The 17,662-nt window shown below is 44.6% G+C and overlaps 2 protein-coding genes across 3 annotated transcripts in view; both read right to left on the bottom strand.

The window, feature by feature from the left end:
* LOC112254670 overlaps positions 1-9,097 on the bottom strand; it is a 74,433-nt gene extending 65,336 nt beyond the window's left edge. For both annotated transcript variants that reach the window (XM_042324503.1, XM_042324504.1), the window contains exons 1-4: positions 8,599-9,097; positions 7,191-7,232; positions 2,013-2,147; positions 1,706-1,779 (exon numbers count right to left, since the gene is read on the bottom strand). In XM_042324503.1, coding sequence (XP_042180437.1) covers positions 1,706-1,779; positions 2,013-2,147; positions 7,191-7,232; positions 8,599-8,949 — 602 coding nt within the window. In that variant the 5' untranslated portion in view covers positions 8,950-9,097. The remainder of the gene's footprint in view (positions 1-1,705; positions 1,780-2,012; positions 2,148-7,190; positions 7,233-8,598) is intronic.
* Positions 9,098-14,067: 4,970 nt separating this feature from the next.
* LOC112254669 (zinc finger CCCH domain-containing protein 10) lies at positions 14,068-17,635 on the bottom strand. The gene is given in 5 exon segments (XM_024427413.2): positions 14,068-15,330; positions 15,454-15,753; positions 15,755-15,899; positions 15,901-16,726; positions 17,258-17,635. Coding segments are annotated over 4 exon segments (1,659 nt in total). The 5' UTR covers positions 16,590-16,726; positions 17,258-17,635; the 3' UTR covers positions 14,068-14,805.
* Positions 17,636-17,662: the final 27 nt, after the last annotated feature.

Genomic DNA, 17,662 nt, shown 5'->3' with positions numbered 1-17,662 from the left:
GGTCAGGGTGTGATGAGGGTGGTATGTGTGTTTTCCCTTGTCTAGGGTTTTTGTATATCTATGGGGTTTTGGTATGTCTAGGTAAATGTAGGTCTACGGTGGCCTGAATTGGTTCCCAATCAGAGGCAGCTGTTTATCGTTGTCTCTGATTGGAGATCCTATTTAGGTTGCCATTTCCATTTTGGTTTTGTGGGTTATTGTCTATGTGTAGTTGCCTATCAGCACTCGGTTTATATAGCGGCATGTTCATTTTGTTTGTTTAGTGTTATTTCTTTATTAAAAGAAGTATGTATTCATATCACGCTGCGCCTTGGTCTCATCAATACGACGAATGTGACAGAATAACCCACCAAACCAGGACCAAGCAGCGTGAAAGGGAGGAACAGCGCTTTGTGGAAAAATGGACCTGGGACGAAATACTGGACGGTAAAGGATCCTGGACATGGCAGGAGAGGGTCGCCTACCATGGTGGCAGGAGGAACGACGAAGTAAGAGCGGACAGCAATGACGTCGGGGAGGTAGGCCACAGAAACCCCAATAATTTTTTTGGGGGGGGGCACATGGAGCAGTCTGCGAAGTTGAGGGGTGAGTCAGATTGTCGAGGAGTTATTGGACAGATCGTAGGAGAGTGAACGGAGGAGAGATTGAGACATTCAAGGAGTTGTTGATGAAATTGGAGGAGAGTGAAGAGAGAGAGCTGTTGGTTTGGCGTAGTATGCACGGCATTCACCCTGACGAGCATGTTAGCTGTCCGATGCCACCTGTGTCAGTTCCTCGTACTCATCCTGAAACACGTGTTAAAGTTCCAGAACAATTGATGCCGGCTATACACACTAGGTCTCCAGTGTACCTTCACAACCCGGTGTGTCCTGTTCCTACTCCTCGCACTCTTCCTCCAGTGCGCCTCCAGGGTCCAGTACGCCCTGTTCCTCCTCCCCGCACTCGCCCTGAGGTGCGTGTCCCCAGCCCGGTACCACCAGTACCGGCACCAGGCCTACAGTGCACCTCGGCAGTCCAGAGCGTCCGGCGACGGTACCCAGTCCGGGGTCTCCGGCGATGATCCACGCAGCGAGGGTTCCCAGCCCGGGGCCTACGGCGAGGATCCGCAGTCCAGAGCCTCCGACAATGATCCACGGGTCAGTGCTACAAGAGCAGACTCAGTGTAAAGAAGGGGGGGCGGCGTCCAGAACCAGAGCCGACACCGAGGTTAGACGCCCTCCCAGACTCTCCCATATAGGTTTAGGTTTGCGGCCGGGAGTCCGCACCTTTGGGGGGTACTGTCACGCCCTGACCTTAGTTATCTTTGTGTTCTTAATTTTGTTTAGGTCAGGGTGTGTTGAGGGTGGTATGTGTGTTTTTGTCTTATCTAAGGTTTTTGTATATCTGTGGGGTTTTGGTATGTCTAGGTAAATGTAGGTCTATAGTGACCTGAATTGGTTCCCAATCAGAGGCAGCTGTTTATTGTTGTCTCTGATTGGGGATCCTATTTAGGTTGCCATTTCCCATTTTGGTTTTGTGGGTTATTGTCTGTGTGGTTGTCTGTCAGCACTCGGTTTATATAGCGTCACGTTTGTTTTGTTATTTTGTTTAGTGTTCTTTCTTTATTAAAAGAAGTATGTATTCATATCACGCTGCGCCTTGGTCTCATCAATACGACGAACGTGACACCTGGAGGAAAGTCAAACATGGAAGGGTTGAAGGTCACCTGATGTACACGTCCAGCAGAACTTGTCCCCTCTCATTCTCTGTGTGTGCTTTCACACCCACAACCTTCATGGCCTACAACACAAACACAGCATAGTTACATACAGAACATAATATACACTAAATATAACAGTCATTGTCAAATTATAATTTTAAAATTATAAAAGGTCATTGACCAATATGTCTGAAGTTCACTTCAGTGAGAGTGAAATAAAATCTTGTGCTGTGTTTAAAAAGTGTCACAGTGTATCCGTATGATGAGACCTGTAAGCAGTGTGTTTAATGGTGAAATTTATCTTAGAAGTTACCTTGTCCCCAAAGTCCACCTTGGTGAAGGTGAGGGTCTGGAGGTGAGTGCTGGAGGAACGGATGGAGGGAGCGATGGTCTCCACCAGCAACTTTTCCAGATACTGACCCACAAATGGCCACACCTGCTGCAGAATCTGAGGTGGGGGACAGGGAGAGGAGCAGGGATGATGGTCATAGTTTGTGTAATGCACACCAAGCAATTGCTTTTCAGCAATACTAAATCAGGTTATTACAACATTCTGAGGGAAACACAGATACACTTGTTCTACCACCTGCTACTTAGGAGTTAACATTTTATGAACAAGCACAACTATCGCAAAGGGATACTCGTACACAATCTGAAAATAAGAACTAGGGCAACATGCATGTTTCAGCCTGCAATGCAGACATCTGTCTTTTCCATGATGGCACAGGCATAGATACACATATTCAGGATTCTGGGCCACCCATAGCTGTAGATGTTTTTGTTCCGCCTCCACTGTTTGTTTATAATATGGTTCCTATAGAAACCCATTAGATCTCTGTAAGTGTCACGATCGTCGTATGAGTGAAACCAAGGCACAGCGTGGTATGCGTATATTCTCTTTTAATGAATGAAAACCCTTAACAAAACCAACAAATGAAACGTGAAGCTATACAACTTAGTGCAGACAGGCAACTAAACATAGTCAAGAACCCACAACACAAATGAGAGAAATGGCTACCTAAATATGATCCCCAATCAGAGACAACGATAAACAGCTGTCTCTGATTGGGAACCATATCAGGCCAACATAGACATACAAAAACCCTAGACATACAAAAACTAGAGTACCCACCCTGACCTAACCAAAATATATAGAAAAACAGAGATATCTAAGGTCAGGGCGTGACAGTAAGATTCTAGGGGGGGGGGGTTTCATGTTTGTATAAAAGCAGCACAAGACTCCTTCCCTGGTGGACAGTGAGTGTGTATATACACTGAACAAAAATATAAACTCAACATTTAAAGGGTTGGTTCCATGTTTCATTAGCTAAAATAAAAGATACCAGCAATTTTCCATGTGCACAAAAAGCCTTTCTCTCTAAAATGTTGTGCACACATTTGTTTACATTCCTGTTAGTAAGCATTTCTCCTTTGCCAAGATAATCCACCCACCTGACACATTTTGAAGACGTCTTGAGATACAGCCGGTCTCTCAAGACACTGAATTATGTCTTGAGACATTTTATCTGTTTCTTCAAGACATCTCTCAAAACAGTAATGGAAAATAGTTCTACGTCTACGTCTTGAGATTTTATGTTGGAATGTTGAACATTTCAAACTCATTTCAAAATGTTGAACAAACTTCAGTGCGTTGAAGACAACTGATAACTCTGAAAAAAACGAGATCCGGCTGGGAAAGATAGTTTAACAGTTATCCAACTCGGAATTCCAAGTCAGAAACTCTGGCATCATTCTAGAGATCCTACTTTGACACTGACGTCATGGTTTGACCCCCCCCCCTCCCCTATTTCCCAGTTGTCTTGAAAGCACCGTGACCAGCATATGTAGGTACCATCAATCCAGTCAAATAAAAAAGCAAACTATTTGTAAATTATTTGAATTTATGCCCAGCTGTGCCTCACAAATGCTACACCAACTGATCTATTTCATTACTGAAGCTTGAGTTTTGCAATATATACTTGCACACAAATATAAACTCAACGTTTAAAGTGTTGGTCCCATGTTTCATGAGCTGAAATAAAAGATACCAGCAATTTTCCATATGCACAAAAAGCTTTTTTCTCTAAAATGTTGTGCACAAATTTGTTTACAATCCTGTTTGTAAGCATTTCTCCTTTGCCAAGATAATCCACCCACTTGACAGCTGTGGCATATCAAGAAGCTGATTAAACAGCATGATCATTACACAGGTGCACCTTGTGCTGGGGACAATAAAAGGCCACTCTAAAATGTGAAGTTTCGTCACACAACACAATACCACAGATGTTTCAAGTTTTGAGGGAGCGTGCAATTGGCATGCTGACTGCAGGAAGGTCCACCAGAGCTGTTGCCAGATAATTAAAAGTTCATTTCTCCACCATAAGCCTTCCCCAACGTCGCTTTAGAGAATTTGGCAGTACATTCAACTGGCCTAATACCTTTGGCAGCGATTACAGCCTTGAGTCTTCTTGGGTATGACCCTACAAACTTGGCACACCTGTATTTGGGGAGTTTCTCTCATGCTCTGTCAGGTTAGATGGGGAGCGTCACTGCACAGCTATTTTCAGGTCTTTCCAGAGTTGTTAGATTGGGTTCAAGTGCGGGCTCTGGCTGGGCAACTCAAGGACATTCAGTCCCGAAGACACTCCTGTGTTGTCTTGGCTGTGTGCTTAGGGTCATTGTCCAGATGGAAGGTGAACCTTCGCCCCAGTCTGAGGTCCTGAGCGCTATGGAGCAGGTTTTCATCTATGATCTCTCTGTACTTTGCTCTGTTCATCTTTCCCTCGATCCTGACTAGTCTCCCAGTCCTTGCCGCTGAAAAACATCCCCACAGCATAATACTGCCAACACCATGCTTCACCTTAGGGATGGCGCCAGGTTTCCTCCAGACATGAGGTTTGGCAATCAGGCCAAAGAGTTCAATCTTGGTTACTTCAGACCAGATAAACTTGATTCTCATGGTCTGAGAGTCCTTTATGTGCCTTTCGGCAAACTCCAAGCAGGCTGTCATGTGCCTTTTACTGAAGAGTGGCTTCCGTCGGGCCACTCTACCATAAAGGCCTGATTGGTGGAGTGCTGCAGAGATGGTTGTCCTCCTGGAAGGTTTTCCCATCTCCACAGAGGAACTCTGGAGCTCTGTCAGAGTGACCTTCGGGTTCTTCGTGACCAAGGCCCTTCTCCCCCGATTGCTTAGTTTGGCCGGGTGGCTAGCTCTAGGAAGAGTCTTGGTGGTTCCAAACTTCTTCCATTTAAGAATGATGGAGGCCACTATGTTCTTGGGGATCTTCAATGCTGCAGAATTTTGTAAATAAGGTATTTCTGTTATTTCTAAAAACCTGTTTTCGCCATTCATTATGGGATATTGGGATTGATGAGGATTTTTTTGTATTTAATCCATTTTAGAATAAGGCTGTAAGGTCACAAAATGTGGAAAAAGTCAAGGGGTCTGAATTCTTTCCAAATGCACTGTACATTACATATTAAAATGCTTTGCTTGCTTTCCTCAGGTTGAAAAAACAGTTTGTAAATCCTCCACGCTTGACAGACTGTAGTTTTTTAGTCTTACAACAACCGTCAGTTGAGGGAAGAATGTTCCATGAGTTTGAAATGTTCAAAATTCCAAAATAAAATATCTCAAGACATATAACTATTTTACTATTTTATTTTTTCCAACTGGACACCGACACTAAGCACACAGCCAAGACAACACAGGAGTGTCTTCGGGACAAGTCTCTGAATGTCCTCGAGTTGCCCAGCCAGAGCCCGCACTTGAACCCGATCTAACATCTCTGGAGAGAGCTGAAAATAGCTGTACAGCGACACTCCCCATCCAACCTGACGGAGCTTGAGAGAAACTCCCCAAATACAGGTGTGCCAAGTTTTTAGAGTCACACTCAAGAGGACTCAAGGCTGTAATCGTTGCCAAAGGTATTAGGCTAGTTGAATGTACTGCCAAATTCTCTAAAGCGACATTGGGGAAGGCTTGTGTTGTGGTATTGTGTTGTGTGACAAAACTTCACATTTGAGAGTGGCCTTTTATTGTCCCCAGCACAAGGTGCACCTGTGTAATGATCATGCTGTTTAATCAGCTTCTTGATATGCCACAGCTGTCAAGTGGGTGGATTATCTTGGCAAAGGAGAAATGCTCACTAACAGGATTGTAAACAAATTTGTGCACAACATTTTAGAGAAAAAAGCTTTTTGTGCATATGGAAAATTGCTGGTATCTTTTATTTCAGCTCATGAAACATGGGACCAACACATTAAATGTTGAGTTTATATTTTTGTGCAAGTATATATTGCAAAATTCAAGCTTCAGTAATGTAATAGATAAGTTGGTGTAGCATTTGCGAGGCACAGCTGGGCATAAATTCAAATAATTTACAAATAGTTTGCTTTTTTATTTGACTGGATTGATGGTACCTGCATCTGATGGTCATGGTGCTTTCAAGACAACTGGGAAATAGGGAAGGGGGGGGGGTCAAACCATGACTTCAGCGTCAAAGTCGGATCTCGAGAAAGATGCCAGAGTTTCTGACTTGGAATTCCGAGATGGATATCTGTTAAACTATTTTTCCCAGCCATAAAATGTCTCAAGACATAATTCAGTGTCTTGATTGACACTCTGTGTCTCAAAACGTCTTCAAAATGTGTCTTAAGACATGTCTTGAGAACAAAAGTGTCTCAAGACGTCTTGAGACGTCTCAATTGATTCAGAGGGGTTAGGTTAAATGCGGAAAACCCATTTCAGTTGAAGGCATTCAGTTATACAACTGACTAGGTATCAAGACACAAGACATCTCAACACAAAGGTGATGGCTGCATATGTAAATCTAAAGAATGAGTCATCAACAACACTAACAGCAAGGGTTTCTGGTGTCTAGAGGCCAGTAGAGTCTGCTGATGTCCCTGTAGCAAACCCGACTCAAATCTCTGCTTTGTCCAAAAGATAGCGGCGCTCGGACCTCGTGTTCCCAATGTAGCGAACACAATCATTTCAGTCTTGGCTGAGGAGGTCTATTCTTAGCAACACAGCCTGGTTTTTCAGGGCTGGAAGAGAGGACAAATATTGCCATATGATTGGATTTTAGGGGTTTGGCTGCCCCCCCCCCTTCCTGTGAGTCAACCAGCACTAATGTGAAAAGGTTGACAGAGTAGCCTGGCTCTGGGCCTGCTGCCTGCTCTCTGCTGCAGGAGAGGATAGATTGCTGCGGCTGCCTAGACACAGTGGCGAGGCTACTGGAGTGGGTGTCCATGTTGTAACATGGTAGTGTAACAGCAGCAGTGCTAGTCTCTCAGACAGCTACCATGCCCCACCAACCATCTATCAATGCAGCACCTGGCTCACAGAGACAGAGATAGGCATGTGTGTTTACTGTGTGTTTAATGGGAGAAGTATGCATAGGGTTTCTCTTTATCCTCTCTAAAGGGCAGCCATCTGTGAGCAGCGGGAGCCAGACGGAAAGTACAGTAGGGGGTGATATAGTAGTACCTTATTGAGCCACTCCACCTTCTCCACATCTGGGAAGTTGACCTGTAAGGAATTAGAATATAAATCATTCACATATAGAACAGATTTAGGAATTCAGCAGTTGTCTAGTGATTTGCATATGCACTACAAAGTGTAATCTGATCTGACTAGCTTTTCCCAGTGTGTTTGTCTGATGTTGTGTGTTGTAAATTGTGCTACAGCGAAAAAGGAACTGTCAACATCCAAAGGGCAGGAAGTGGGGGTGAGAAAGAAGTACACCACCATCTCAATGGCTTATTTTGTCACTAAACAAAACTATCTTATAGTGTAAATCATTCAAACACCATTCTTCACCCATAGCAGACTAGACTCTCTGCCAAAGGTTATGTTGTGACCAGTAGTTGGGATATCTCGTTTCTTCCTCTTATCTGTTATTTGGAAATAGAGGCATTCTCTCTGACTCACTCGCTCCTTAGTCCCAAGAGAAGATATATCGAGAATGGCCTAATATAGAAGCAGCTGAGGAAGCGGTGGAATCATACATAGCGAGAGAGAGAGTGAGAGAGAAAGAGAGAGCGCATCAAAAGACCACACCTCAATCAATGCATCTCAAATGGCCTTTCTAATCTATACCTCGGCATCAATATGGTCTGCAAGCGTCAGAGCATTACTTTACTGGGTCCTTTTGGGAAGAAAGATCAATTATCCACTCAGCTCAGCTGCATGGGGGATGATGGCCTAGGCTACTGTACCTTGGATACAGTATACCAGCCCCACAAATATGAATTGCAGTTTGAGCCAGAGATGTTGTCATGTACATGTAGTAACTGTATAATAATATTGTTCTACCCATGTTCCAAATTATTTTATATCCTATTAGCGCAGTTATCATTTATATATTTTATATAAACGGGTGTCTTGATTCTCTGTGATCACTAAAGATCCCATGGCACTTATCGTAAGAGTAGGGGTGTTAACCCCGGTGTCCTGGCTAAATTACCAAACTGTCCCTCATACCATCACGGTCCCCTATAATCCTCCCCAGTTTACAATTGGCTCATTCATCCCCCTCCTCTCCCCTGTAACTATTCCCCAGGTTGTTGCTGTAAATGAGAATGTGTTCTCAGTCAATTTACCTGGTAAAATAACGGTAAAATAAATATCAAACTATGGTTTAGGATACATTTTAGAGGATATCTTTGGTCCAGCGATAGGCTATTTTCTGTAACCATGCATGTGCATAGCCTATTGTGGCATTGTGTGTGAAGATTTTGGAAGACTGGCTGGTTAGGACCATACTAGCCTAACCGGATAGAATCGAGGACGTCGTGTTGTGGCATCTGATAGGGGGCTTTAAATCCAGAAACACTTGGTGAACCAAGTTAACTTATTGAAGTGAGTGACAGACCGTTATCACACATTGTCTTACCCAAGCAGGGAGATCCTTTTTACTTCTGAAAATTTTCATGGATGTATATTGTTTCTCGTTGTCATAGTGGTGAATGGCGGACCGCAGACGAGCTTCTTTTGCCTCGCGCGAGTGCCTCCATCCCGTGTAGACCATAAGCCCGAAAACCAAAAAACTGGCGCTAACCCGGTAGTATCCTGCAAGGTACACGGGCAGCAAGGCACCTAGGCACTTGCCAAATGTCCAAAAAACCGATACAGCGTCAAAACCCGGTGGCTTCATTTCTCCGCTATTCGTTGCATTATTATCGGAATGGACCGACCCAGATGCATTCTTGGTGGATTCTCCCTGTCCCGAGTCCGGATTTTGCATCGCGATTTTTTTTATATCAAGATTCTCACAGAAAAAGTAGTCTAGCTAGTGCAAGTTCTTCATTACTTCCTTTCCAACATAGACTATCTATTGTACAACTCTGTATGTACAACTGTTCTAGAATCTAGCCAATACCGTTAGCAGAACCGAAACACGCCCAGCCCATGAAGAGAAAAGCCGCAGTCGAAATATGTGTACTCATTCGTGAATGCTCGTCTGCCTGCCTTCTTTGCAACCTGGTCTCAAAGCATGTCGTATTATTCTGTACGCAAATTCTCACACTCCATTTACAATGCTAAATTTCATTTCGTATGGTATGTATTAATGTGTGGATGTCTATCAATCATTTTGAATGATATGTTACGAATTTAATTCGTATGATATGTTACAAATTGCTTAACAATTCGTGCAATATGTTATGAATTCACAAACTGTGTTGTTGAAAATGTTAGCTAGGTGGCTAGTGCTAATGTTAGCTAGGCTAAGGGTTAGGGTAAGGTTAGGAGTTAGGTTAAAGGGTTTAGGTTTAGGGCAGGGGTGTCAAACTGCTGTTTTTTGGTTTCTGCTTTCAATAAATACCTACGTGTGGGGAGTTCTTTACTAATTAGTGACCTTAATTCCGCAATCAAGTACAAGAGCAAAAACCCACAGACACTCAGCCCTCCGTGGAATGAGTTTGACACGTGGGTTAATGTGGAGATAGTAGTTGGCAAACAATTCATTCGGTGTTCTTGGGGACATTCAAAGTTTTGGTACCTTTCCTCCGATTTACATCTCGACACAATCTTGTCTCGGCGCTCTATGTACAATTCCTTCAACCTCATGGCTTGGTTTTTGCTCTGACATGCACTGTCAACTGTGGGACCTTATATAGACAGGTATGTGCCTTTCCAAATCATGTCCAATCAATAGAATCTACCACAGGTTGTAAAACATCTCAAGGATGGTCAATGGAAACAGGATGTACCGGAGCTCAATTTCAAGTCTCATAGCAAAAGGTCAGAATACTTATGTACAGTGGGGCAAAAAAAGTATTTAGTCAGCCACCAATTGTGCAAGTTCTCCCACTTAAAAAGATGAGAGAGGCCTGTAATTTTCATCATAGGTACACTTAAACTATGACAGACAAAATGAGGGGGGAAAAATCAGAAAATCACATTATAGGATTTTTAATGAATTTATTTGCAAATTATGGTGGAAAATAAGTATTTGGTCACCTACAAACAAGCAAGATTTCTGGCTCTCACAGACCTGTAACTTCTTCTTTAAGAGGCTCCTCTGTCCTCCACTCGTTACCTGTATTACTGGCACCTGTTTGAACTTGTTATCAGTATAAAAGACACCTGTCCACAACCTCAAACAGTCACACTCCAAACTCCACTATGGCCAAGACCAAAGAGCTGTCAAAGGACACCGGAAACAAAATTGTAGACCTGCACCAGGCTGGGAAGACTGAATCTGCAATAGGTAAGCAGCTTGGTTTGAAGAAATCAACTGTGGGAGCAATTATTAGGAAATGGAAGACATACAATACCACTGATAATCTCCCTCGATATGGGGCTCCACGCAAGATTTCACCCCGTGGGGTCAAAATGATCACAAGAACGGTGAGCAAAAATCCCAGAACCACACGGGGGGACCTAGTGAATGACCTGCAGAGAGCTGGGACCAAAGTAACAAAGCCTACCATCAGTAACACACTACGCCACCAGGGACTCAAATCCTGCAGTGCCAGATGTGTCCCCCTGCTTAAGCCAGTACATGTCCAGGCCCGTCTGAAGTTTGCTAGAGAGCATTTGGATGATCCAGAAGAAGATTGTGAGAATGTCATATGGTCAGATGAAACCAAAATATAACTCTTTGGTAAAAACTCAACTTGTCGTGTTTGGAGGACAAAGAATGCTGAGTTGCATCCAAAGAACACCATATCTACTGTGAAGCATGGGGGTGGAAACATCATGCTTCGGGGCTGATTTTCTGCAAAGGGACCAGGACGACTGATCCGTGTAAAGGAAAGAATGAATGGGGCAATGTATCGTGAGATTTTGAGTGAAAACCTCCTTCCATCAGCAAGGGCATTGAAGATGAAACGTGGCTGGGTCTTTCAGCATGACAATGATCCCAAACACACTGCCCGGGCAACGAAGGAGTGGCTTCGTAAGAAGCATTTCAAGGTCCTGGAGTGGCCTAGCCAGTCTCCAGATCTCAACCCCATAGAAAATCTTTGGAGCGAGTTGAAAGTCCGTGTTGCCCAGCAACAGCCCCAAAACATCACTGCTCTAGAGGAGATCTGCATGGAGGAATGGGCCAAAATACCAGCAACAGTGTGTGAAAACCTTGTGAAGACTTACAGAAAACATTTGACCTCTGTCATTGCCAACAAAGGGTATATAACAAAGTATTGAGAAACTTTTGTTATTGAAAAATACTTATTTTCCACCATAATTTGTAAATAAATTCATAAAAAATCCTACAATGTGATTTTCTGGATTTTTTCCCCTCATTTTGTCTGTCATAGTTGAAGTGTACCTATGATGAAAATTACAGGCCTCTCTCATATTTTTAAGTGGGGGAACTTGCACAATTGGTGGCTGACTAAATACTTTTTTGCCCCACTGTACTTATTTGGTTTTATTCGTGATAAATTAGCAAACATTTCGAAAAACCTGTTTATGCTTTGTCATTATGGGGCATTGTGAGTGCTTTCACCAAAAGCACTCACAAACTTCTACAGATGCACAATCGAGAGCATCCTGGCGGGCTGTATCACCGCCTGGTATGGCAACTGCACCGCCCTCAACCGTAAGGCTCTCCAGAGGGTAGTGAGGTCTGCACAACGCATCACCGGGGGCAAACTACCTGCCCTCCAGGACACCTACACCACCCGATGCTACAGGAAGGCCATAAAGATCATCAAGGACATCAACCACCCGAGCCACTGCCTGTTCACCCCGCTGCCATCCAGAAGGCGAGGTCAGTACAGGTGCATCAAAGCTGGGACCGAGAGACTGAAAAACAGCTTCTATCTCAAGGCCATAAGACTGTTAAACAGCCACCACTAACATTGAGTGGCTACTGCCAACACACTGTCAATGACACTGACTCTACTCCAGCCACTTTAATCATGGGAATTGATGGGAAATGATGTAAATATATCACTAGCCACTTTAAACAATGCTACCTTATATAATGTTACTTACCCTACATTGTTCATCTCATATGCATACGTTGATACTGTACTCTATATCATCGACTGCATCCTTATGTAATACATGTATCACTTGCCACTTTAACTATGCCACTTGGTTTACATACTTATCTCATATGTATATACTGTACTCGATATCATCTACTGTATCTTGCCTATGCTGCTCTGTACCATCACTCATTCATATATCCTTATGTACATATTCTTTATCCCCTTACACTGTGTATGACAGTAGTTTTTTTTGGAATTGTTAGTTAGATTACTTGCTCGTTATTACTGCATTGTCGGAACTAGAAGCACAAGCATTTCGCTACACTCGCATTAACATCTGCTAACCATGTGTATGTGACAAATAAAATTTGATTTGATTTGATTTTAGATTGAGGAAAACATTTTATTTTATACATTTTAGAATAGGGTTGTGACGTAACAAAATATGGAAAAAGTAAAAGGGTCTGAATACATTCTGAATGCACTGTATACCTATATTTGTTTACTCAGACATCAGCGACCCATTCAAAACCTCTTTGGGTTGTTAACCACCAGTTTAGAATCGCTGATCTAAAGAGTTGCGCAACTAATTAAGTGAACTGTTACAGTGTGCTGAAGTGCTGAGAAAAGCATTATTAGGAATTGTTTTAATCTGTACAAATATCTATAAAACAAAATCCGCCCCCAGTCATGTTCTTTTGGTTCGGGAGACTGACAAGCACAACTACGGGGGGAAATTAACTCAAGGATCCCCCCCAAAAAACATAGGCCTAGGCCAATATATTATATTTCTGAGATGCACCCTCCTTTTGAAATGGCAAAATTACCCACATCCGATTGGCAATACAGGACAGAAAATAAGTTCACACACTAAAGTCCATGCGCTTGTTTATTTTACATTTGCAGAGTGCGCGTTCTTTTCCAATCTCCGCTAAAGCCTGTGAGAGCAATATAGGCTGTCAATGGTGCGGCAGGGTAGCCTAGTGGTTAGAGCGTTGGACTAGTAACCGGAAGGTTGCAAGTTCAAACCCCTGAACTGACAAGGTACAAATCTGTTGTTCTTAACCCACTGTTCCTAGGCTGTCATTGTAAATAAGAATTTGTTCTTAACTGACTTGCCTAGTAAAATAAAGGTAAAAATGACAAAGTATCTGGTACTGATGTGGAAAGAGCAGGCATTCTTAATGTTTTGTACACACATATCACTTGGGGAAAAAAGTATTTTGTAAACATCAAAGAAAATGCACCACTACACTTATGGCATTAACTATCTTGGTTAGGAACAACATACTATTGTAAACATAAATTGTTTACAATAGCCACGTGAATGTTCATACCTGAAGATGGATTGTCAACACCAGCCTATCTTGTGTTTGGTTTACAAAGGGTGTTACCAAAGATGGTTTAGTATGGTGTTGTTCCTAACCAAGATAGTTAATGCCATAAGTGTAGTGGTGCATTTTCTTTGATGTTTACAAAATACTTTTTTCCCCAAGTGATATGTGTGTACAAAACATTAAGAATGCCTGCTCTTTCCGCGACAGACTGCAGAGGGTGAATGGGAAAGAACATATGTAAGTGCCTTTCAGTAGGTACCAGGCACACCGGTTTGTGTCAAGAACTGCAACACTGCTGAGGTTTTTCACACTCAGAAACCCATGTGTATCAAGAATGGTCTACCACCCAAAGCCAAGTTGACACAACTGTGGGAAGCATTGGAGTCAACATGGGCCAACATCCCTGTGGAATGCTTGACACAATGTAGTCCATGCCACGATGAATTGAGGCTGTTCTGAGGGCAAAAACTTGGGGTGTATATATATTTTATTTTACAGTATGTTAGTATTTTAAGTATCTACCCGAGGCCATCGGTTCACACATTCATCTGACTGCATAAAATGTTGACAAGTACATTTGGAAATGATCCATAACATGTTTATTAAAGGTGTTTCTTTTCCAAGCTTACCTATTCCCTTCATGATTGACTTGCGTTTGTTTGTGTGTAGGCTCTCAGCTGAGTTTAGGCTTGAGCATTAAATCTAGGGTAAAGATACCAATGCATCAAGCACTGAAAAATGTATCTGATGGTCTGTCAGTCAACCATATCCTCACACAATAACATTACTCAGGATAACTTAATTCATTAGCAATAAAACAACAGGAGATGCATTTTCTTGTGGTTGTTATTCCATTAAATGTGTGCAATGTAAAATTTCAACATTACACATTAAAAATCCACAAACAATAACAGAAGCTAACTGAAATGTCACAATCCCCTGGTAATCAAGACATCAGTCAAATGTGTGAGAAAACTGAATATCGCCATGACTGACATATCTTCAGTTTGTCGTTATTTTTGCTGCCTGTGTTTGAAGAAGGCCGTTTGGCACACCAACCTTTGACAAGGTCGGAGGTCACCTCAGAGGACCACCTGACTTTGTAACGCTGCCACAGAGCAGGGTGTGTGTGGCGGAATCATCCTATCAAAGTTAGCCTTTTCTTTGCCTATGGCGTGTGGGCATTAGGGTTCCCCCACAACTTTGCCCCTCGAGTCAGTCAGCTGCTGTGGGACAATTGAAACTTGAAAGATGCATTCTGCATACCATCCCCATCTCTAGTTCCATGGGAGAGTTCTACAGAGTTTGCCAGAGAGTGCATCAGTGAGGTATGGTGGTGATCCTCATGCTCTGGCTGGCAATAGGGTAGGACACCATTGGGGTGGTGGCGTGGCTTATAGTGATGCAAGGTAGAGGCTGTGCCATTGATACAGCCACCGGTGCCACAGAAACAGTCACAGGTGCCATGGAAACAGGAGGCACCATGCCCTGGACGATGGTCTGAGCCAGGGCGGCCGAGAGCGGGGTGATCTCGGGGTTGAGGTGGGGCAGGGGAGCACTGGGTGGGGCAGTGTTGGATGGGGGTACTGTAGGGGCACCAGTGGGGGCCACTAGGTCCTGTTGGGTGAGGGTGACGGTACGAGGCTGCAGCCCGGCGCTGCTCAGGGTGGTATGGGTCTGGGCGATGCTGTGGTTGTAGGAGCTGACCGCACCCACAGGGGGAGCCAAGGTCTGCTCAGAGGGGGCTGGGGTGGAGGACAGGGTCATCACCGACACCTTAGTCTGGCTCCGGAACTGGGCATTCTGTTCCAGCAGCACCTCGTTAGTGGCCATGAGGTTAGACACCTGAAGAAGAGATTAAGGTGTTTGAGGAGTGATCTTAAAAAGGTTAATAGATTCATTGTATTATGTGTGGTTGTTGATTTATGTGTGGAGGGTTGTTGATCATCTCCTGTCTCCTACACTAACCTGTTTCTTCAATTCCTCCACTCTCCTCCTCAGCAGGGCGTTCTCCTCCTCCAGAAATCTGTACTCCAGGGGCCGAGGCGGGAGGGCCGCCTGCATCCCCAGCTCATAGTGCCCCCCTCCGTTCCCATCCAGCCGGAGCCCCTCCAGCCTGCGTCTCTTCAGCTGCAGCATTGTGTGGTCCAAAGGGGACTCCAGGGGCCCTGTCTCATACAGACCACTCTCAAACAGGGAGTCGTACACCGAGCAAGTTCCCCTGTCAAAACGACGCTGTCCTGAGGCCATGGAGAGGCAACCCCCATCCCACCTACCCCTACTCCCCCACCCCTGATATACCTGGATCTCTGCAGCCTCCCAGGCTGGGACAGCCCATCCCCATCATGTTACCCCCACCTCCACCCCCAACCAGTCCGGCCATGCCCCCACAAGCACCCACCCCAACACCTCCTACCCCCCCCGCCTGTGTTCACCATCCCACTGGACCCCGGGCCCATCACGACCCCGGCACCCACCCTGGCTTGCTCATACTCATAGTCCTTCTTGACGTGGCGGAACTTGCACTTGTTGCCCCGCTGGCATTCTCCCTTTAGGAAGTCCCTGCAGATGGGGACCTCCCCTCGGCTGTGTGGGAGGTCCATCGGGGACAGGCCCAGTCCTGCAGCCACTTTCCCCCTCAGCCTGAGGGGCAACTCCCCTGACTTCTTATAGTAGTCCTCATCCTCCTTGGAGCCGTGGACGAAGCGGCAGTTGGAGCGGACGCACTCCTTGTTCTGGTGGTCGTGGCAGAAGACAAACTCATTCTTCTGCACCCCGAGGTCCGGCACCTCATTGAAGTCTGGGTGTTTGAAGCGGCAGCGTTTGCCTCTCTTACACACGTTCCTCAGAAAGTCCCTGCAGACCCCATCCGGGGCCGGGCCCCCTGCTCCACCTCCCCCACAGTTGTTCCCATTTCCCAAGGCCCCTACTCCACCCATGCCCCCAGAACCAGAGCCACTGCCTCCACCTCCCACTGATCCCCCTCGGCCCTCTCCTGCGCCCCCTCCTAAACCAGACCCCGGCACGCCTTCCTCGCCCACACTAGTACCCAACCCACCGCTGCTGCAACCGCCTGAGAGGTAGGCGCTGTCCCGGTCAGGCATGGCGCTCAGCCCAGCGCAAGGGGAACACAGCACTCATGTGTGTGGGCAAGTGACTTATTCCAACAGCCTTTTCTGTTCCCTGATAATGAGTGTAAGTCCAACGCTCTTCGGACCAATGCAATCCTCTACCCAGGCATCTGAAATATACATGTCAAGTTGTGGTTGTGTTATCAAGTTAAATACACTCTTACTGACAGTTATCAAGCTAGTTAGCTAAATCAATGTATACGTAGGCAATGGCATCAGCCAGAACAAATGCTTGTTCTGAAATCATTGATTGGACAAATACAGAAGTGAGTAGAACGTTTAATTATACAGACCAAAGACCGGGACAGGACCATTAAACATGTCTTGTCTGTAGCTAGCTGTTTCTGGCTGTTTGGGAGGTAGTAGCCTAGCTAGCCGCTACAGCCGAGCTAGTTAGCTGGTTAGCAAGCCGAATGAGAGCTAGTTATGGCTATTCAGCTAGCTAGATAACCACGTCGGGTGTTATAATATTGTGGCTATCTAGTTACAAGCTGCAAAGTCACATCATGGTACAATTGTGCAAGCAAACTACAGGGATTCCACTAGTATGTTGAAGGTGTCTGATTATAGAGCTAGCTATCGTTAGTTTGCTAACAAGCTAGCTAGCTAACGTTACCTATGATTAGCCATCAAGAACTTACCAAAATGCTGCCTCGAGGAGAAGTATTTTACGCAGAAGAAACGATGTATTATCTACTCTCCATGTCAGCTGGTGGGATTTCTGTTACGAATGTGAGACGGCTAACGTATAATTTGTGACTTAATTCCTCTGGCTTTTCTCAACACATTCTCTTTGCTGACTATTTTCCCTGCTGTGTTATTGAACACTCGGGGTCGGTCCTCCAAAGACTCAAAGCACAACCCCCAGAGAAGGGGGGTTAGAACAATGTCTACCTCTATTGATCCAAAATGTTCTCACAAACCGTCTGGCAGATTTTTGTGCCATTTACTGGATGTATTGGAGGACAACAAATAGAACAATAGATTATGGTTGTAAAAAAATATTTGACAAAACCAACACTAGAGATACTGCGTCGGCGCTGATG

This window comes from Oncorhynchus tshawytscha, linkage group LG07 (assembly GCF_018296145.1).
Source record: "Oncorhynchus tshawytscha isolate Ot180627B linkage group LG07, Otsh_v2.0, whole genome shotgun sequence".
Taxonomy (NCBI): Eukaryota; Metazoa; Chordata; class Actinopteri; order Salmoniformes; family Salmonidae; genus Oncorhynchus; species Oncorhynchus tshawytscha.
This window is presented reverse-complemented; position numbering and strand designations above follow the sequence as displayed.